The sequence below is a fragment of the Oncorhynchus nerka genome, linkage group LG16 (genome assembly GCF_034236695.1).
Source record: "Oncorhynchus nerka isolate Pitt River linkage group LG16, Oner_Uvic_2.0, whole genome shotgun sequence".
Classification (NCBI taxonomy): Eukaryota; Metazoa; Chordata; class Actinopteri; order Salmoniformes; family Salmonidae; genus Oncorhynchus; species Oncorhynchus nerka.
In genome coordinates, this window is record NC_088411.1 from 45,039,715 (window position 1) to 45,058,865 (window position 19,151).

At 46.6% G+C, this 19,151-nt stretch overlaps 1 protein-coding gene across 1 annotated transcript in view; it reads left to right on the forward strand.

Moving 5' to 3' along the window:
- LOC115144474 (vesicle transport protein SFT2A) overlaps positions 1-18,494 on the forward strand; it is a 51,368-nt gene extending 32,874 nt beyond the window's left edge. The window contains exons 6-8 of the mRNA XM_029685535.2: positions 38-96; positions 7,143-7,172; positions 18,120-18,494. Of these exons, the coding sequence (XP_029541395.1) occupies positions 38-96; positions 7,143-7,172; positions 18,120-18,159 (129 nt within the window). The 3' untranslated portion in view covers positions 18,160-18,494. The remainder of the gene's footprint in view (positions 1-37; positions 97-7,142; positions 7,173-18,119) is intronic.
- Positions 18,495-19,151: the final 657 nt, after the last annotated feature.

Genomic DNA, 19,151 nt, shown 5'->3' on the forward strand with positions numbered 1-19,151 from the left:
TTCTCTCTGACCTCTCTGTTCTCTCTGTTCTCTGTAGTGGGGAAAGAAGGGGTTGGCCATCATCTTCTGCATTCTACAGTTCTTGGCTATGACATGGTAAGTAACACTCCACTTACAGTGCAATTTAGGCCTAGATTCCATCCGTGTATGTCGTCTCAATCGGACGTTACGAATTGCGGATGTATATTTGTTGTTGCTCGTGTTACTATCCTTCTACCTTCCTAAAATACCTCCTATTTTGTGACGACTGATGAGTCATCTCCTTCAGTGTCAAACTAGGCTTGAAACAGTGTTGACAGTCATTGATCTACAAGTCATTTTGCATGCCTAACTGACAGCCCCAGGGAATATCAGTCATTTTGCATGCCTAACTAACAGCCCCAGGGAATATCAGTCATTTTGCATGCCTAACTAACAGCCCCAGGGAATATCAGTCATTTTGCATGCCTAACTAACAGCCCCAGGGAATATCAGTCATGTTGCATGCCTAACTAACAGCCCCAGGGAATATCAGTCATTTTGCATGCCTAACTAACAGCCCCAGGGAATATCAGTCATGTTGCATGCCTAACTGACAGCCCCAGGGAATATCAGTCATGTTGCATGACAGCCCCAGGGAATATCAGTCATTTTGCATGCCTAACTAACAGCCCCAGGGAATATCAGTCATGTTGCATGCCTAACTGACAGCCCCAGGGAATATCAGTCATGTTGCATGCCTAACTAACAGCCCCAGGGAATATCAGTCATGTTGCCTAACTGACAGCCCCAGGGAATATCAGTCATGTTGCATGCCTAACTAACAGCCCCAGGGAATATCAGTCATGTTGCCTAACTAACAGCCCCAGGGAATATCAGTCATGTTGCCTAACTAACAACCCCAGGGAATATCAGTCATGTTGCATGCCTAACTAACAACCCCAGGGAATATCAGTCATGTTGCCTAACTAACAACCCCAGGGAATATCAGTCATGTTGCATGCCTAACTAACAACCCCAGGGAGTATCAGGAGCCTCGTGACAGTCTGTAGATGTGCCCAGCTTTGTGCGCTGACCAACACGAGCTAGGCACCCTGATCTTCGCACTGATCTGCGCTTGACATTCAGCAGCATTCAAATTCGACAATGGCTTACGTGATATTAGGCTTTATTAGTTATTTTTTTATCTATGCGCTGTTGAATATGGTGTTTTACTGGATTTAAAGTAAGCAAACGGAGACTGTACTCTCATCTGGCTATAACCTGCCTGCTGAAAGAGGGCGTACAATATATATATTTTTGTTTGTTCACCATCATCAGCAATGGTTTTGCTTTAAAACAATCCGTGTACAGTATATGGTCATTTTAAATAAACAGGCTTTGACTCGATCACTTCATAACGAGGAATCACTTCTGCGAGACTCACTGTATGGCCAAAGTGGGAGGGGGGGAAACTAGAAGCGTTTTTATGGATGTACTGACAAAGATGCTTGTCTCTACGCCCTAACAATGGCAGTCGTTGTCCACAAAGCTGCACGGAGGGCTCTCAACAATCCTTCTCTTTGGGTTGGTGGCCACATCTCATTTATTTGAATATTTAAAAAAAATATTTAAAAATATTTGTTGAGGATTGTCGACAACATCAACCACCTGTATTCAATGGAGCGAGATGCTTTACCTCTACCCATGAATACCTCTACCCATGAATACCTCTACCCATGAATACCTCTACCCATGAATAGCTCTACCCATGAATACCTCATGAATACCATGAATACCTCTACCCATGAATACCTCTACCCATGAATACCTCTACCCATGACTACCCATGACTACCTCTACCCATGACTACCTCTACCCATGAATACCTCTACCCATGAATACCTCTACCCATGAATACCTCTACCCATGAATACCTCTACCCATGACTACCTCTACCCATGAATATCTATACCCATGAATACCTCTACCCATCTCGAGACAAATCCAGTTTTTGTTAAAGTTGACCGGGGTGGGCCTCCTGGGTGGCGCAGTGGTTAAGGGCGCTGTACTGCGAATGATTTCACATGTGGAAAATCACATTTCCACGTTTGAAATCATGTAAAACCAGGTGTTTTAGGAACACTTCACATGTGGTGATTACACTATATATATGAATGCCCATGATTTTAGAATGAGATGTTTGACGAGCAGGGAACATATCTTGACACACTTTGACATACATTTTATACAGTAATTATTATTCGATGTCATTACCTGGGCTTTGAACTCAAAACCACTTGGTTCACGACGTACCGATCTTCCCTGCTAGGCCACCGTATCGGTTCCTTCACTTTATTGATAATGCACTCAAGGAAAAACGATATTTATGATCGTGATTTAGGGGTAACATTTAAAACCAGAATAATTAAGCCCCACCAACGTTAGACTATACCAAGAATCTTCAAATAGCTGAGATGATGAATCACTGATGAGAGAATCCTCAAATAGCTGAGATGATGAATCACTGATGAGAGAACAGTCAGAATAACTTATGTATAATAGTGGAGATGGTACCTAGGTAATGAATGTTAAGGGGGATGCTACAGACTTTGTGATACAGCAGAAAGGTCAGCGTACCTCAAATCCAGAGGTTGTGAGTTCAAATCCCAGGTCGGGTCATATTTTAGCTGAACAGCGATCACACGTAATTGCAAATTTGAAAATGTGATCATGTTAAAATGTCACATTTTGAAGTTTTCCAAAAACATGTTTTCCCACGATTTCATGTGAAATGTCAAGATTCACATGTGAAATTATGTTAATTTATACATGTAAAATCAAGTTCAAATCCCCAAAGAATGAATGTATACTCTACGTCAAGTGTCCTTGAGCACTTGTGTTTCTGAACTCAGGGGAAAAAAAAAGAAACGTCCCTTTTTCAGGACCCTGTCTTTCAAAGGTAATTTGTAAAAATTCAAATAACTTCACAGGTCTTCATTGTAAAGGGTTTAAACACTGTTTCCCATGCTTGTTCAATGAACCATAAACAATGAATGAACATGTACCTGTGGAACGGTCGTTAAAACACTAACAGCTTCCATAGTTTAAACACTGTTAGTCACACGTCTGTGGAACTTGTTCAGTTTATGTCTTGTTGAATCTTATGTTCATACAGATATTTACACATGTTGACAGTGAGAGGACATTTCTTTTTTTTGCTGAGTTTATTTGGATTTAGTTTCTCATGCTTGTTCAATGAACCATAAATAATTAATGAACATGCACCTGTGGAACGGTCGTTAAGACACTAACAGCTTACAGAGGGTAGGCAATTAAGGTCACAGTTATGAAAACTTAGGACACTAAAGAGGCCTTTCTACTGACTCTGAAAAACACCAAAAGAAAGGTGCCCAGTCTCTACTCATCTGTGTGAACGTGCCTTAGCCATGCTGCAAGGAGGCATGAGGACTGCAGATGTGGCCAGGGCAATAAATTGCAATGTCTGTACTGTGAGACGCCTAAGCTAGAGCTACAGGGAGACAGGACGGACAGCTGATAGTCCTCGCAGTGGCAGACCACGTGTAACAACACCTGCACAGGATTGGTACAACCGAACATCACACCTGCGGGACAGGTACAGGATGGAAACAACAACTGCCTGAGTTACAACAGGAACGCGCAATCCTCCATCAGTGCTCAGACTGTCCGCAATAGGCTGAGAAAGGCTGGACTGAGGGCTGGTAGACCTGTTGTAAGGCAGGTCCTCACCAGACATCACCGGCAACAACGTCGCATATAGGCACAAACCCACCATCGCTGGACCAGACAGGACTGGCAAAGAGTGCTCTTTACTGACAAGTCATGGTTTTGTCTCATCAGGGGTGATGGTCGGATTCACATTTATCGTCGAAGGAATGAGCGTTACACCGAGGCCTGTACTCTGGAACGGGATTGATTTGGAGGTGGAGGGTCAGTCATGGTCTGGGGCGGCGTGTCACAGCATCATCGGACTGAGCTTGTTGTCATTGCAGGAAATCTCAATGCTGTGCGTTACAGGGAAGACATCCTCCTCCCTCATGTGGTACCCTTCCTGCAGGCTCATCCTGACATGACCCTCCAGCATGACAATGCCACCAGCCATACTGCTTGTTCTGTGCGTGATTTCCTGCAGACAGGAATGTCAGTGTTCTGCCATGGCCAGCAAAGAGCCCGGATCTCAATCCCATTGAGGATGTATGGGACCTGTTGGATCAGAGGGTGAGGGCTAGGGCCATTCCCCCCCCCAGAAATGTCCGGGAACTTGCAGGTGCCTTGGTGGAAGAGTGGGGTAACATCTCACAGCAAGAACTGTCAAATCTGGTGCAGTCCATGAGGAGGAGATGCACTGCAGTACTTAATGCAGCTGGTGGCCACACCAGATACTGACTGTTACTTTTGATTTTGACCCCCCCTTTGTTCAGGGACAAAAAATCCAAATAACTTCACAGGTCTTCATTGTAAAGGATTTAAACACGGTTTCCCATGCTTGTTCAATGAACCATAAACAATGAATGAACATGCACCTGTGGAACGGTCGTTAAGACACTAACAGCTTACAGACGTTTAAACGCTGTTAGTCACATGTCTGTGGAACTTGTTCAGTTTATGTCTGTTGTTGACTCTTCTGTTCATACAAATATTTACACGTGTTACATTTGCTGAAAAAAATAAATGCAGTTGACAGTGAGAGGACGTGTCTTTTTGTTTTTGCTGAGTTTCTATTGACCCCACCTATTTTATCTATGTCACGGGAAAGACTCCTATTTATGGGAAGATTCATTTTCTAACATTTTCATGCCGATTTTTAAATTCCTCTCGTCATGCTTCACAACATAATCTGTATAATACTGATCACACCTCTGGATAAATGTAGCGATGACGTTAACATGGATTATTACAGACTAACTCAATCGGTCTCTTTGTTATCCTACCTCAGGTATCCTCACTTACACTCCATGAGCCTGGCCTAATTACAGACTAACTCAATCGGTCTCTTTGTTATCCTACCTCAGGTATCCTCACTTACACTCCATGAGCCTAGGCCTATAATATAGGTTACCTGATACTATACCTGTATAGGTTACCTGATACTATACCTGTATAATATAGGTTACCTGATACTATACCTGTATATTATAATATAGGCTACCTGATACTGTACCTGTATAATATACGCTACCTGATACTGTACCTGTATAATATAATATAGGTTACCTGATACTGTACCTGTATAATATAGGTTACCTGATACTGTACCTGTATAATATACGCTACCTGATACTGTACCTGTATAATATAGGTTACCTGATACTGTACCTGTATAATATAGGTTACCTGATACTATACCTGTATAATATAGGTTACATTTACATTTAAGTCATTTAGCAGACGCTCTTATCCAGAGCGACTTACAAATTGGTGCATTCACCTTATGACATCCAGTGGAGCAGCCACTTTACAATAGTGCATCTAAATATTTTAAGGGGGTGAGAGGGATTACTTTATCCTATCCTAGGTATTCCTTAAAGAGGTGGGGTTTCAGGTGTCTCCGGAAGGTGGTGGTACCTGATAATGTACCTGTATAATATAGGTTACCTGATAATGTACCTGTATAATATAGGTTACCTGATAATGTACCTGTATAATATAATATAGGTTACCTGATAATGTACCTGTATAATATACGCTACCTAATACTGTACCTGTATAATATAATATTGGTTACCTGATACTATACCTGTATATTATAATATAGGTTACCTGATAATGTACCTGTATAATATAGGTTACCTGATAATGTACCTGTATAATATATGTTACCTGATACTGTACCTGTATAATATACGCTACCTGATACTGTACCTGTATAATATACGCTACCTGATAATGAACCTGTATAATATAGGTTACCTGATAATGTACCTGTATAATATAGGTTACCTGATAATGTACCTGTATAATATAGGTTACCTGATAATGTACCTGTATAATATAGGTTACCTGATAATGTACCTGTATAATATAATATACGCTACCTGATAATGTACCTGTATAATATAATATACGCTACCTGATAATGTACCTGTATAATATAGGTTACCTGATAATGTGCCTGTATATTATAATATAGGTTACCTGATACTGTGCCTGTATATTATAATATAGGTTACCTGATACTGTACCTGTATAATATAATATAGGTTACCTGATAATGAACCTGTATAATATAATATACGCTACCTGATAATGTACCTGTATAATATAATATACGCTACCTGATAATGTACCTGTATAATATACGCTACCTGATACTGTACCTGTATAATATACGCTACCTGATACTGTACCTGTATAATATAATATAGGTTACCTGATAATGTACCTGTATAATATAGGTTACCTGATAATGTACCTGTATAATATAGGTTACCTGATACTGTACCTGTATAATATAATATACGCTACCTGATACTGTACCTGTATAATATAGGTTACCTGATAATGTACCTGTATAATATACGCTACCTGATACTGTACCTGTATAATATAATATAGGTTACCTGATACTGTACCTGTATAATATAGGTTACCTGATAATGTACCTGTATAATATACGCTACCTGATAATGTACCCGTATAATATACGCTACCTGATACTATACCTGTATAATATAATATAGGTTACCTGATAATGTACCTGTATAATATACGCTACCTGATACTGTACCTGTATAATATACGCTACCTGATAATGTACCCGTATAATATACGCTACCTGATACTGTACCCGTATAATATACGCTACCTGATAATGTACCCGTATAATATACGCTACCTGATACTGTACCCGTATAATATACGCTACCTGATACTGTACCTGTATAATATAGGTTACCTGATACTATACCTGTATATTATAATATAGGTTACCTGATAATATACCTGTATATTATAATATAGGTTACCTGATAATGTACCTGTATAATATAGGTTACCTGATACTGTACCTGTATATTATAATATAGTTTACCTGATATTATACCTGTATATTATAATATACGCTACCTGATAATGTACTATACTTGGATGGTTCACCTGTATGTTGTTTATACTCAGTCTGTTTTTCTTGTTTTCTCTTTCAGGTACAGCATCTCTTACATTCCATTTGCCAGGTAAGAGGATTATGTTTCAAACTACAGTACATTAACCCTTTTGTGGATCCAGTTAGTCTAACTAACTTAATGAGTCTAACTAACTTAACCTAGTGAGGTCTAACCAACTTAACCTAGTGAGGTCTAACCAACTTAACCTAGTGAGGTCTAACCAACTTAACCTAGTGAGGTCTAACCAACTTAACCTTATCTGGTGTGATTTGTGGAACCCAGGGCCTTGACTGCCACCACCCTGTGCCCTATGGGCTAGGTTTGGATCAATGGGGGGGGTTGTAATGCCATGACATCGCCTACAAGTGTGATCGGAGATTTCTATTGGAGAAGCAGTTTTAGCCCATCTTCAAAATTAGGCCCGAAATAAGGAAGTGCAGTCGCCCTTTTAAGGAATAATGACAATCTCAGAGACACACACAGATTTATATCTTTGAGAGCAGCAGTCGTCCATCGACAAATGGCAGAGTGCCAACTGAACTAAGTATACACACACACACACACACACACACACACACTGGTCCCTGAATGAAAACATGTTTTTATTTACTTCTAAACAGCCCGCTGTTTGGTTCCACCATATGTTAATCCCCTCTAGGAGCCGTCCCAAATGGAAGTCTATTCTCTACATCGTGCACTACTTTAGACCAGTAACCCCATGGGCCTGCTTATGGGCCCTGGTCAAAAGTAGTGCACTATATAGGGAATAGGGTGCCATTTCGAACACAGCCCAAAGCTAACCCCTACGGAGCTCACCATACAGAGCCATGCAAATGGCAGCTCACCCACCCCGCCCTCTCCAAATCAAATGGCAGCTCACCCACCCCGCCCTCTCCAAATCAAATGGCAGCTCACCCACCCCGCCCTCTCCAAATTAAATGGCAGCTCACCCACCCCGCCCTCTCCAAATTAAATGGCAGCTCACCCACCCCGCCCTCTCCCAATCAAATGGCAGCTCACCCACCCCGCCCTCTCCCAATCAAATGGCAGCTCACCCACCCCGCCCTCTCCAAATCAAATGTTATTTGTCAGGTGTAGACCTTACTGTGAAATGACTTACTTACAAGCCTTTAATTAACCAACAATGCAGTTCAAGAAATAGAGTTTGCTAAATATTTAATAAATAAAGTAATTAAAATAAAAATGTAATCAGAAAGTGACACAATAATAATAATAAGACTATATACAGGGTGTACCGGTACCGAGTCATTGTGCTGGTGTACCGGTACCGAGTCAGTGTGCTGGGGTACCGGTACCGAGTCAGTGTGCTGGGGTACCGGTACCGAGTCATTGGGCTGGGGTACCGGTACCGAGTCAGTGTGCTGGGGTACCGGTACCGAGTCAGTGTGCTGGGGTACCGGTACCGGGTCAGTGTGCTGGGGTACCGGTACCGGGTCAGTGTGCTGGGGTACCGGTACCGGGTCAGTGGGCTGGGGTACCGGTACCGAGGCATTGGGCTGGTTAGGGGCACCGGTACCGAGGCATTGGGCTGGTTAGGGGCACCGGTACCGAGGCATTGTGCTGGTTAGGGGTACCGGTACCGAGGCATTGTGCTGGTTAAGGGTACAGGTTAGTTGAGGTAATTTGTAAAGTGACTCTGCGTAGATGATAAACAGCGAGCAGTGTAAAAACAAAAGAAGGGGGTCAATGTAAATAGTCAAGGTGGCCAGCTATTGGTCTGTTCTCACCCACCCTTCAGCTATTGGTCTGTTCTCACCCACCCTTCAGCTATTGGTCTGTTCTCACCCACCCTTCAGCTATTGGTTTGTTCTCACCCACCCTTCAGCTATTGGTCTGTTCTCCCCCACCCTTCAGCTATTGGTTTGTTCTCACCCACCCTTCAGCTATTGGTCTGTTCTCCCCCACCCTTCAGCTATTGGTTTGTTCTCACCCTCCCTTCAGCTATTGGTTTGTTCTCACCCACCCTTCAGCTATTGGTTTGTTCTCACCCACCCTTCAGCTATTGGTCTGTTCTCACCCACCCTTCAGCTATTGGTTTGTTCTCACCCACCCTTCAGCTATTGGTCTGTTCTCACCCACCCACCCTTCAGCTATTGGTCTGTTCTCACCCACCCACCCTTCAGCTATTGGTCTGTTCTCACCCACCCACCCTTCAGCTATTGGTCTGTTCTCACCCACCCACCCTTCAGCTATTGGTCTGTTCTCACCCACCTCCCTTCAGCTATTGGTTTGTTCTCACCCACCCACCCTTCAGCTATTGGTCTGTTCTCACCCACCCACCCTTCAGCTATTGGTCTGTTCTCACCCACCCACCCTTCAGCTATTGGTCTGTTCTCACCCACCCTTCAGCTATTGGTTTGTTCTCAACCACCCTTCAGCTATTGGTCTGTTCTCAACCACCCTTCAGCTATTGGTCTGTTCTCACTCAACCACCCTTCAGCTATTGGTCTGTTCTCACCCACCCACCCTTCAGCTATTGGTCTGTTCTCACCCGCCCACCCTTCAGCTATTGGTCTGTTCTCACCCGCCCACCCTTCAGCTATTGGTTTGTTCTCACCCGCCCACCCTTCAGCTATTGGTTTGTTCTCACCCACCCTTCAGCTATTGGTTTGTTCTCACCCACCCTTCAGCTATTGGTCTGTTCTCACCCACCCTTCAGCTATTGGTTTGTTCTCACCCACCCTTCAGCTATTGGTTTGTTCTCACCCACCCTTCAGCTATTGGTCTGTTCTCACCCACCCACCCTTCAGCTATTGGTCTGTTCTCACCCACCCTTCCCTGCTCCAGGCTTCCAGTTTTTGAAAACTTGCTAATATGTTGTTGTTGTTGTTGTTGTGTAGTATTCATGTTATTATCAGTGATAACATCTGATTGACCGCCCTGCAAGTTGGCTTTTGGGGGATTGTTGTGGTGATTTCTGTCTTGGATTCCCTCTCTCTTAAGTTCTGGGAGGATTAAACACATGCAATCTGAGCCACCCCCCCAATCCTCAGCCCTAAAGGCTTGGCTTGTTCAGTCCAGCTGTGACTGAGTCAGGGATTTCTCTCCCTTTAGTGTTTTTCACTTTAGTGGGATTTCTCTCCCTCTAAAAATGGGTCATAAAATCAGCTCAAATGGGTCTCCCCCTGCATTCATCTCTGTACAACACAATGGTGATGTGAAATATTCCCATATAGAAGAGTAACAGCGTCTACATCTGATCTGCCTGTCTCACCCCCCTCCTCCCCCACCCCATACCTCGACCCCTGACAAGCAGAGGGCCCTACGGGTGTAAACGTTTTAAGCGACATTTGGAATTGTTAACGTTTCGAGGAAGAATTTTTTTTTTTTTTAACCCGAAGAAGGTTTAAATAAATATAACATTTGTACAAAATTTGAATCACAGTGTAGTTATCACAAAATGACCACTAATCGGTTCCAATCAACGTAAAGTGAAAGATACAAACTGAACAAATGCTTTAAAGTTAGTAGAAGGAGATATGCATCTTTTGAAATAATTCGTCATGGCTACAAAACGCTCCTCACGTCGTCATGGCTACAAAACGCTCCTCACGTCGTCGTCATGGCTAGAAAGAGCTCCTCACGTCGTCATGGCTACAAAACGCTCCTCACGTCGTCATGGCTACAAAACGCTCCTCACGTCGTCGTCATGGCTAGAAAGAGCTCCTCACGTCGTCATGGCTACAAAACGCTCCTCACGTCGTCGTCGTCGTCATGGCTAGAAAGAGCTCCTCACGTCGTCGTCGTCGTCGTCATGGCTAGAAAGAGCTCCTCACGTCGTAGTCGTCGTGGCTAGAAAGAGCTCCTCACGTCGTAGTCGTCGTGGCTAGAAAGAGCTCCTCACGTCGTCATGGCTAGAAAGAGCTCCTCACGTCGTCATGGCTAGAAAGAGCTCCTCACGTCGTCGTCGTGGCTAGAAAGAGCTCCTCACGTCGTCGTCGTGGCTAGAAAGAGCTCCTCACGTCGTAGTCGTCGTGGCTAGAAAGAGCTCCTCACGTCGTAGTCGTCGTGGCTAGAAAGAGCTCCTCACGTCGTAGTCGTCGTGGCTAGAAAGAGCTCCTCACGTCGTAGTCGTCGTGGCTAGAAAGAGCTCCTCGCGTCGTCGTCGTCGTGGCTAGAAAGAGCTCCTCGCGTCGTCGTCGTGGCTAGAAAGAGCTCCTCACGTCATGGCTAGAAAGAGCTCCTCACGTCGTCGTCGTCATGGCTAGAAAGCGCTCCTCACGTCGTCATGGCTAGAAAGCGCTCCTCACGTCGTCATGGCTAGAAAGAGCTCCTCACGTCGTCGTCGTGGCTAGAAAGAGCGCCTCACGTCGTCATGGCTAGAAGGAGCGCCTCACGTCGTCATGGCTAGAAGGAGCGCCTCACGTCGTCATGGCTAGAAAGAGCGCCTCACGTCGTCATGGCTAGAAAGAGCTCCTCACGTCGTCGTCGTGGCTAGAAAGAGCTCCTCACGTCGTCGTCGTGGCTAGAAAGAGCTCCTCACGTCGTCGTCGTGGCTAGAAAGAGCTCCTCACGCGTCGTCGTCGTGGCTAGAAAGAGCTCCTCACGTCGTCGTCGTGGCTAGAAAGAGCTCCTCACGTCGTCGTCGTCGTGGCTAGAAAGAGCTCCTCACGTCTTCGTCATTGAAAGGAAACTAAAAGCTGATTTACCTAACTCAGTAGCGACCAAAGGGATTTCCAGAGTTATCCATCCCTGAGACCGGGTGTGGTAACTCCTATATCGAAAGTTTAGTAATGATGTTAGGCACAGTGGAGATATTTGTAAAAGGGCTTAATAAATGAAAACATAGCAATGTATCAACCTACGTGACATCACAGAGTGCCAACCAACATTCTGGTAGAGAATGCGGCGATGACATCACAGAGGGCCAACCAACATTCTGGTAGAGAATGCGGTGATGACATCACAGAGGGCCCACCAACATTCTGGTAGAGAATGCGGTGATGACATCACATTAACCCAGTCACTCTACAGTCACTATGGTCCGTCACGCTAACTTTGGTGTTGATCTGTGTTCGTCACATCATCATCACTCCCCAGACTACTGTAGGCTGAAACTCCCCAGCTACTGTAGACCAGACGTCGTCACTCCCCAGGCTGAGACCAGACTGAGCTCACTCCCCAGACTACTGTAGACCAGACTGGCTAGACCAGACTGAGGACGCGTCACTCCCAGACTACTGTAGACCAGATGGCTCCCCCAGACTACTGTAGACCGCCTCACGTCACTCCCCCAGGCTAGACCAGACTGAGGCGCCTCCCCAGACCCCAGACTACTGTAGACCAGACTGAGGACGTCACTCCCCAGGCTGTAGAAGAGAGACTCCTCCCCCAGACTACTGTAGACCAGACTGAGACGTCACTCCCCAGACTACTGTAGACCAGACTGAGGACGTCACTCCCCAGACTACTAGAAGACTGAGGACTCACTCCCCAGACTACTGTAGACCAGACTGACGCTAGACCAGACTGAGGCTCACTCCCCAGACTACTGTAGACCAGACTGAGGACGTCACTCCCGTGGCTACTGAAAGACTGAGACTCCCCCAGCTCCTCCCAGACTACGTAGACCAGTCGTCCCCCAGGCTAGACCAGACTGAGGCTCACTCCCCAGACTACTGTAGACCAGACTCGTCCCCAGACTGGCTAGAAAGAGCTCACTCCCCAGACTACTGTAGACCAGACTGAGGACGTCGTCCCCCAGGCTAGAAAGAGCGTCACTCCCCCAGACTACTGTAGACCAGACTCGTCACTCCCCCAGACTACTGTAGACCAGACTGAGGAGGACTACGTCATGACTACTAGAAGACTGAGGCGCTCCTCCCAGACTACTGTAGACCAGACTGAGGGCGCCACTCCCCCAGACTACTGTAGACCAGACTGAGGAGAAAGCGCTCAGACTCACGTCACTCCCCAGACATGGCCAGACTGAGGACGTCACTCACGTACTGTAGACCAGACTGAGGACGCTCCCCAGACTACTGTAGACCAGACTGAGGACGCCACTCCCCAGACTAGCCTCACTCCCCCAGACTACTGTAGACCAGACTGAGGACGTCACTCCCCCAGACTACTGTAGACCAGACTGAGGCGTCACTCCCCAGACTACTGTAGACCAGACTGTCACTCCCCAGACTACTGTAGACCAGACTGAGGCGTCACTCCCCAGACTACTGTAGACCAGACTGAGGACGTCACTCCCCCAGACTACTGTAGACCAGACTGAGGACGTCACTCCCCAGACTACTGTAGACCAGACTGAGGACGTCACTCCCCAGACTACTGTAGACCAGACTGAGACGCACTCCCCCAGACACGTAGACCAGACTCGTCACTCCCCAGACTACTGCTAGACCAGACTGAGAGCTACTAGACCCTGAGACACTCCCCCAGACTACTGTAGACCAGACTGAGGACGTCACTCCCCAGACTACTGTAGACCAGACTGAGGACGCTCACTCCCCAGACTACTGTAGACCAGACTGGCAGACACTCCCCCAGACTAAGAGCTGAGGACGTCACTCCCCAGACTACTGTAGACGACTGAGGACGTCACTCCCCAGACTACTGTGACCAGACTGAGGAAAGAGCTACTCTCAGACTGAGGACGTCACTCCCCCAGACTACTGTAGACCAGACTGAGGACGCTCCCCCAGACTACTGTAGACCAGACTGAGGACGTCACTCCCCCCAGACTACTGTAGCCAGAAGGAGCCACTCCCCAGACTACTGTAGACCAGACTGAGCCACCCCCCCAGACGCCACTCCCCAGACTACTGTAGACCAGACTGAGCTCACTCCCCCAGACTACTGTAGACCAGACTGAGGACGTCACTCCCCCAGACTACTGTAGACCAGACTGAGGACGCTCACTCCCCCAGACTACTGTAGACCAGTCACTGAAGAGGACTCCCCCAGACTAAGACCAGACTGATCACTCCCAGACTACTGTAACTGAGGACGTCACTCCCCCAGACTGTAGACCAGACGCGTCACTCCCCCAGACTTTAGACCAGACTGAGGACGTTACTGTAGACCATCCCTGAGACTCCCCCAGACTACTGTAGACCAGACTGAGGACTCACTCCCCCAGACTACTGTAGACCAGAAACGTCACTCCCCAGACTACTGTAGAAGCTGATTTACCTCCCCAGACTACTGGCACCAGACTGAGGACGCCACTCCCCCAGACTACTGTAGACCAGACTGAGGACGTCACTCCCCCAGACTACTGTAGACCAGGCTGAATCCCCCAGACTACTGTAGACCAGGCTGAGGACGTCACTCCCCAGACTACTGTAGACCAGACTGAGGACGTCACTCCCCAGACTACTGTAAAACATAGCAATGTATCAACCTACGTGAGGACGTCACTCCCCAGACTATAGACCAGACTGGGCCACTCCCCAGACTATTCTGTCACTCCCAGTAGAGACCAACTGAGGCGTCACTCCCCAGACTATCACAGACTGGGCGTCACTCCCCAGACTACTTAGACCAGACTGAGTAGTCACTCCCCAGACTACTGTAGACCAGACTGAGGACATCCCCAGACACTGTAGACCCACGTCACTCCCCCAGACTACTGTAGACCAGACATCCCCAGACTACTGGACCAGACTGAGGACGCCACTCCCCAGACTACTGTAGGACTGTCACTCCCCAGACTACTGTAGACCAGACTGAGGACGTCACTCCCCAGACTACTGTAGACCAGACTGAGGACGTCACTCCCCCAGACTACTGTAGACCAGACTGAGGACGTCACTCCCCCAGACTACTGTAGACCAGAGGACTCACTCCCCCAGACTACTGAGGACGCCACTCCCCCAGACTACTGTAGACCAGACTGAGGACGTCACTCCCCAGACTACTGTAGACCAGACTGAGGACGCCACTCCCCAGACTACTGTAGACCAGGCTGAGGACGTCACTCCCCAGACTACTGTAGACCAGGCTGAGGACGACTCCCCCAGACTACTGTAGACCAGCTGAGGACGTCACTCCCCAGACTACTGTAGACCAGACTGAGGACGTCACTCCCCAGACTACTGTAGACCAGACTGAGGACGTCACTCCCCAGACTACTGTAGACCAGACTGAGGACGTCACTCCCCCAGACTACTGTAGACCAGACTGAGGACGTCACTCCCCCAGACTACTGCTGAGGACGACTCCCCCAGACTACAGACCACTGAGGACGCCACTCCCCCAGACTACTGTAGACCAGACTGAGGACGTCACTCCCCCAGACTACTGTAGACCAGACTGAGGACGTCACTCCCCCAGACTACTGTAGACCAGACTGAGGACGTCACTCCCCCAGACTACTGTAGACCAGACTGAGGACGTCACTCCCCCAGACTACTGTAGACCAGACTGAGGACGTCACTCCCCAGACTACTGTAGACCAGACTGAGGACGTCACTCCCCCAGACTACTGTAGACCAGACTGAGGACGTCACTCCCCCAGACTACTGTAGACCAGACTGAGGACGTCACTCCCCCAGACTACTGTAGACCAAGCTAATCCTTTAATGTGCTTTACTCTGTTGATACTATATATAGGCCGTCTCGCTCTCCCCCAGTCCCTGGTTCAACCTGTATCTGCTCTCCCCCAGTCCCTGGTTGAACCTGTATCTGCTCTCTCCAGTCCCTGGTTGAACCTGTATCTGCTCTCCCCCAGTCCCTGGTTGAACCTGTATCTGCTCTCTCCAGTCCCTGGTTGAACCTGTATCTGCTCTCTCCAGTCCCTGGTTGAACCTGTATCTGCTCTCCCCAGTCCCTGGTTCAACCTGTATCTGCTCTCCTCCAGTCCCTGGTTCAACCTGTATCTGCTCTCCTCCAGTCCCTGGTTGAACCTGTATCTGCTCTCCCCCAGTCCCTGGTTGAACCTGTATCTGCTCTCTCCAGTCCCTGGTTCAACCTGTATTTGCTCTCCCCCAGTCCCTGGTTCAACCTGTATCTGCTCTCCTCCAGTCCCTGGTTGAACCTGTATCTGCTCTCCTCCAGTCCCTGGTTGAACCTGTATCTGCTCTCCCCCAGTCCCTGGTTGAACCCTGTCTCCATCCCTGAACCTCTCTCTCCAGTCCCTGGTTGAACCTGTATCTGCTCTCTCCAGTCCCTGGTTGAACCTGTATCTGCTCTCTCCAGTCCCTGGTTGAACCTGTATCAGTTCTCCCCCAGTCCCTGGTTGAACCTGTATCTGCTCTCCCCCAGTCCCTGGTTGAACCTGTATCTGCTCTCTCCAGTCCCTGGTTGAACCTGTATCTGCTCTCCCCCAGTCCCTGGTTCAACCTGTATCTGCTCTCTCCAGTCCCTGGTTGAACCTGTATCTGCTCTCCCCCAGTCCCTGGTTCAACCTGTATCTGCTCTCTCCAGTGAACCCTGCTCTTTCCAGTCCCTGGTTGAACCTGTATCTGCTCTCTCCAGTCCCTGGTTGAACCTGTATCTGCTCTCTCCAGTCCCTGGTTGAACCTGTATCTGCTCTCCTCCAGTCCCTGGTTCAACCTGTATCTGCTCTCCTCCAGTCCCTGGTTCAACCCTGAACCTATATCTGCTCCCCCCATGAACCTGCTGCTCCCCCAGTCCCTGGTTCAACCCTGCTCCCCCCCCAGTCCCTCAACCTGTATCTGCTCTCCCCCAGTCCCTGGTTCAACCTGTATCTGCTCCCCCCAGTCCCTGGTTGAACCTGTATCTGCTCTCTCCAGTCCCTGGTTCAACCTGTATCTGCTCTCTCCAGTCCCTGGTTCAACCTGTATCTGCTCTCTCCAGTCCCTGGTTGAACCTGTATCTGCTCTCTCCAGTCCCTGGTTCAACCTGTATCTGCTCTCTCCAGTCCCTGGTTCAACCTGTATCTGCTCTCTCCAGTCCCTGGTTGAACCTGTATCTGCTCTCCCCCAGTCCCTGGTTGAACCTGTATCTGCTCTCCCCCAGTCCCTGGTTCAACCTGTATCTGCTCTCTCCAGTCCCTGGTTGAACCTGTATCTGCTCTTTCTAAATGACAGCTCAGGGAACTATTTATGTGTCCTAAACGGCACCCTCTTCCCTAATATAGTGCACTACTTTTCACCAAGGCCCATAGGGCTCTGGTCAAAGTTAGTGCACTTTATAGGGAATAGGGTGCCCTTTGAGACGTACCTTATCTGGGGTTTCCTAGAATAGACTTGCACCGGGGTGTCATCATTTCAATTATAATTTATTTATGTGGTGTGTTTTAGGAAGCCGATTGTTAAAATAGCAGTCTGTTGCCTCCAGTGTAGAGCCAATAAGGATAGAGGAAGTGTGTGTGTGTGCCTTTATGTGAAGTGGGTGAGCTCACTCCAAGTCAGAGAAGCAGGGGAGTCACCAGTCTTTTCCACCAACCCCCTCGTACTTCCTCCCTCCATCCCGCCCTCTTTTAACCCTTTACTGGTTCAGCTTCACAGCTCCATCAGTAGGTGTTGAGGGTGGCAGCCAAGGAAAGTCTGCCTAGCAACACATGGATAGAGAGAGAGAGAGCGGTTGACGGAGAGAAAGAAAGAATGAGGGGGAAGCGGAAGAGAGAGAATTAAGATGGAAGAGTGACCTTGTTTTGCTGTTGCTGTGGTAACTTCTGGTTGCGATGCATCATTCCAATACCTGGAGTGTGGAAGGGGGAGGGGCATCACTGAACATGTGCTGCTTTCCCGCCAAAACGTAATTAAATATGTGTGAGCCACACCTATAAAAATTTTTTTTTAAAATGCAATCACAATACTGTAAAGTACCTTTCGGGTGATATACTGTAATTGTTATCAAGAAAAGGTCAAATGTCTGTGGTGGGTACCGAAAAATTAGATAGAACGAGAAAGAAATCACTGTTATCCACTTGCTGTCCTTATTCTTTTTTTAGTTTTTGTTCTTCTGATTTTCAGATAAATAAAGCCTACTGGATTGTTCATGCAAACACCCTTCATGAAGTCTGTCGTTTTATCACCGATTCTCCTAACACTTCTGTTGTCCCTTCTTCTCCAGGGACGCCGTGATGAAGGTCTTCACCAGCTGTCTGAGTTAGGAGAACAGACGTGGGTTCAAACACTATTCGAGATCAGTTTAGCTGGGCTTGATTGAGCATGCCTGGCGTGACGGAACCAATAGAAAATTGCATAACTGCAAACCCCACCCACTTAACACTCCAGGAAAGCTAGAGCAATTTGTCTAGGTATTTGAAAGATTTCGAATTGTATTTAAACCCAGGTCTAATGTTTCCAGGCTGTCCGCGTTTTCATGTGAAGACAAGTAATGCAGAGTGGATATATGTAAAATATGTTTTTCCTTTTTATTTTCTAATATATATTTTCATTGCTGTTTCATACTATGAATCATTAATATTTCCAATAATTGTATAACGGGTATGTGAAACCAAAGTGTATTCATATTATGCTTACCAGGTTTGGGGTCAATTCCATTTGAAATGTATTTAATTCAGGAAGTTGACTAAAATTCTAATTCTATTGTTCTCATTGAGAAGCATTGATGAAGCATTTCAGTTTACTTCCTGAATTGACTTGAGTTGAAATGGAATTGAACCTGCTTGATGCTTTGTCTGCAAAATCTCATATTTTTACACTCAAATTCTGTCTGTCGTTTTTAAGTGCTTCCGGTGAAAGTGAGAGATGAAATTAAAATATCCAGGAAGACAGGGTTGGGGTCAATTAGAATTGAAGGCAGTCTGTTCCAGAAGTTATTTAAATTTAAAAAAAATATATATATAACAACTCTCGAAATAAATAGCTTTTTATGGTTGTTAATGGAAAAGTCATTCAAATAGATTACATTTGTTCAATTATTGAATTGGAATTTGAGTTTTTCTGCTTTTAAATTTGAATTGACACCAAGCCTGCAAAAAATATAAAATGTCCCATCTTGTTCTTTTCAGTTAAAGCCTATAGACATTTACAATGTGATGCCTGTAAATCTGAAAATACAACTCAATGCCTTACCCTTTTCTGCTTTTGGATTTTGTCCAATGAAAATCAGACTTGCTGAGACTTTACAAGAATGGGA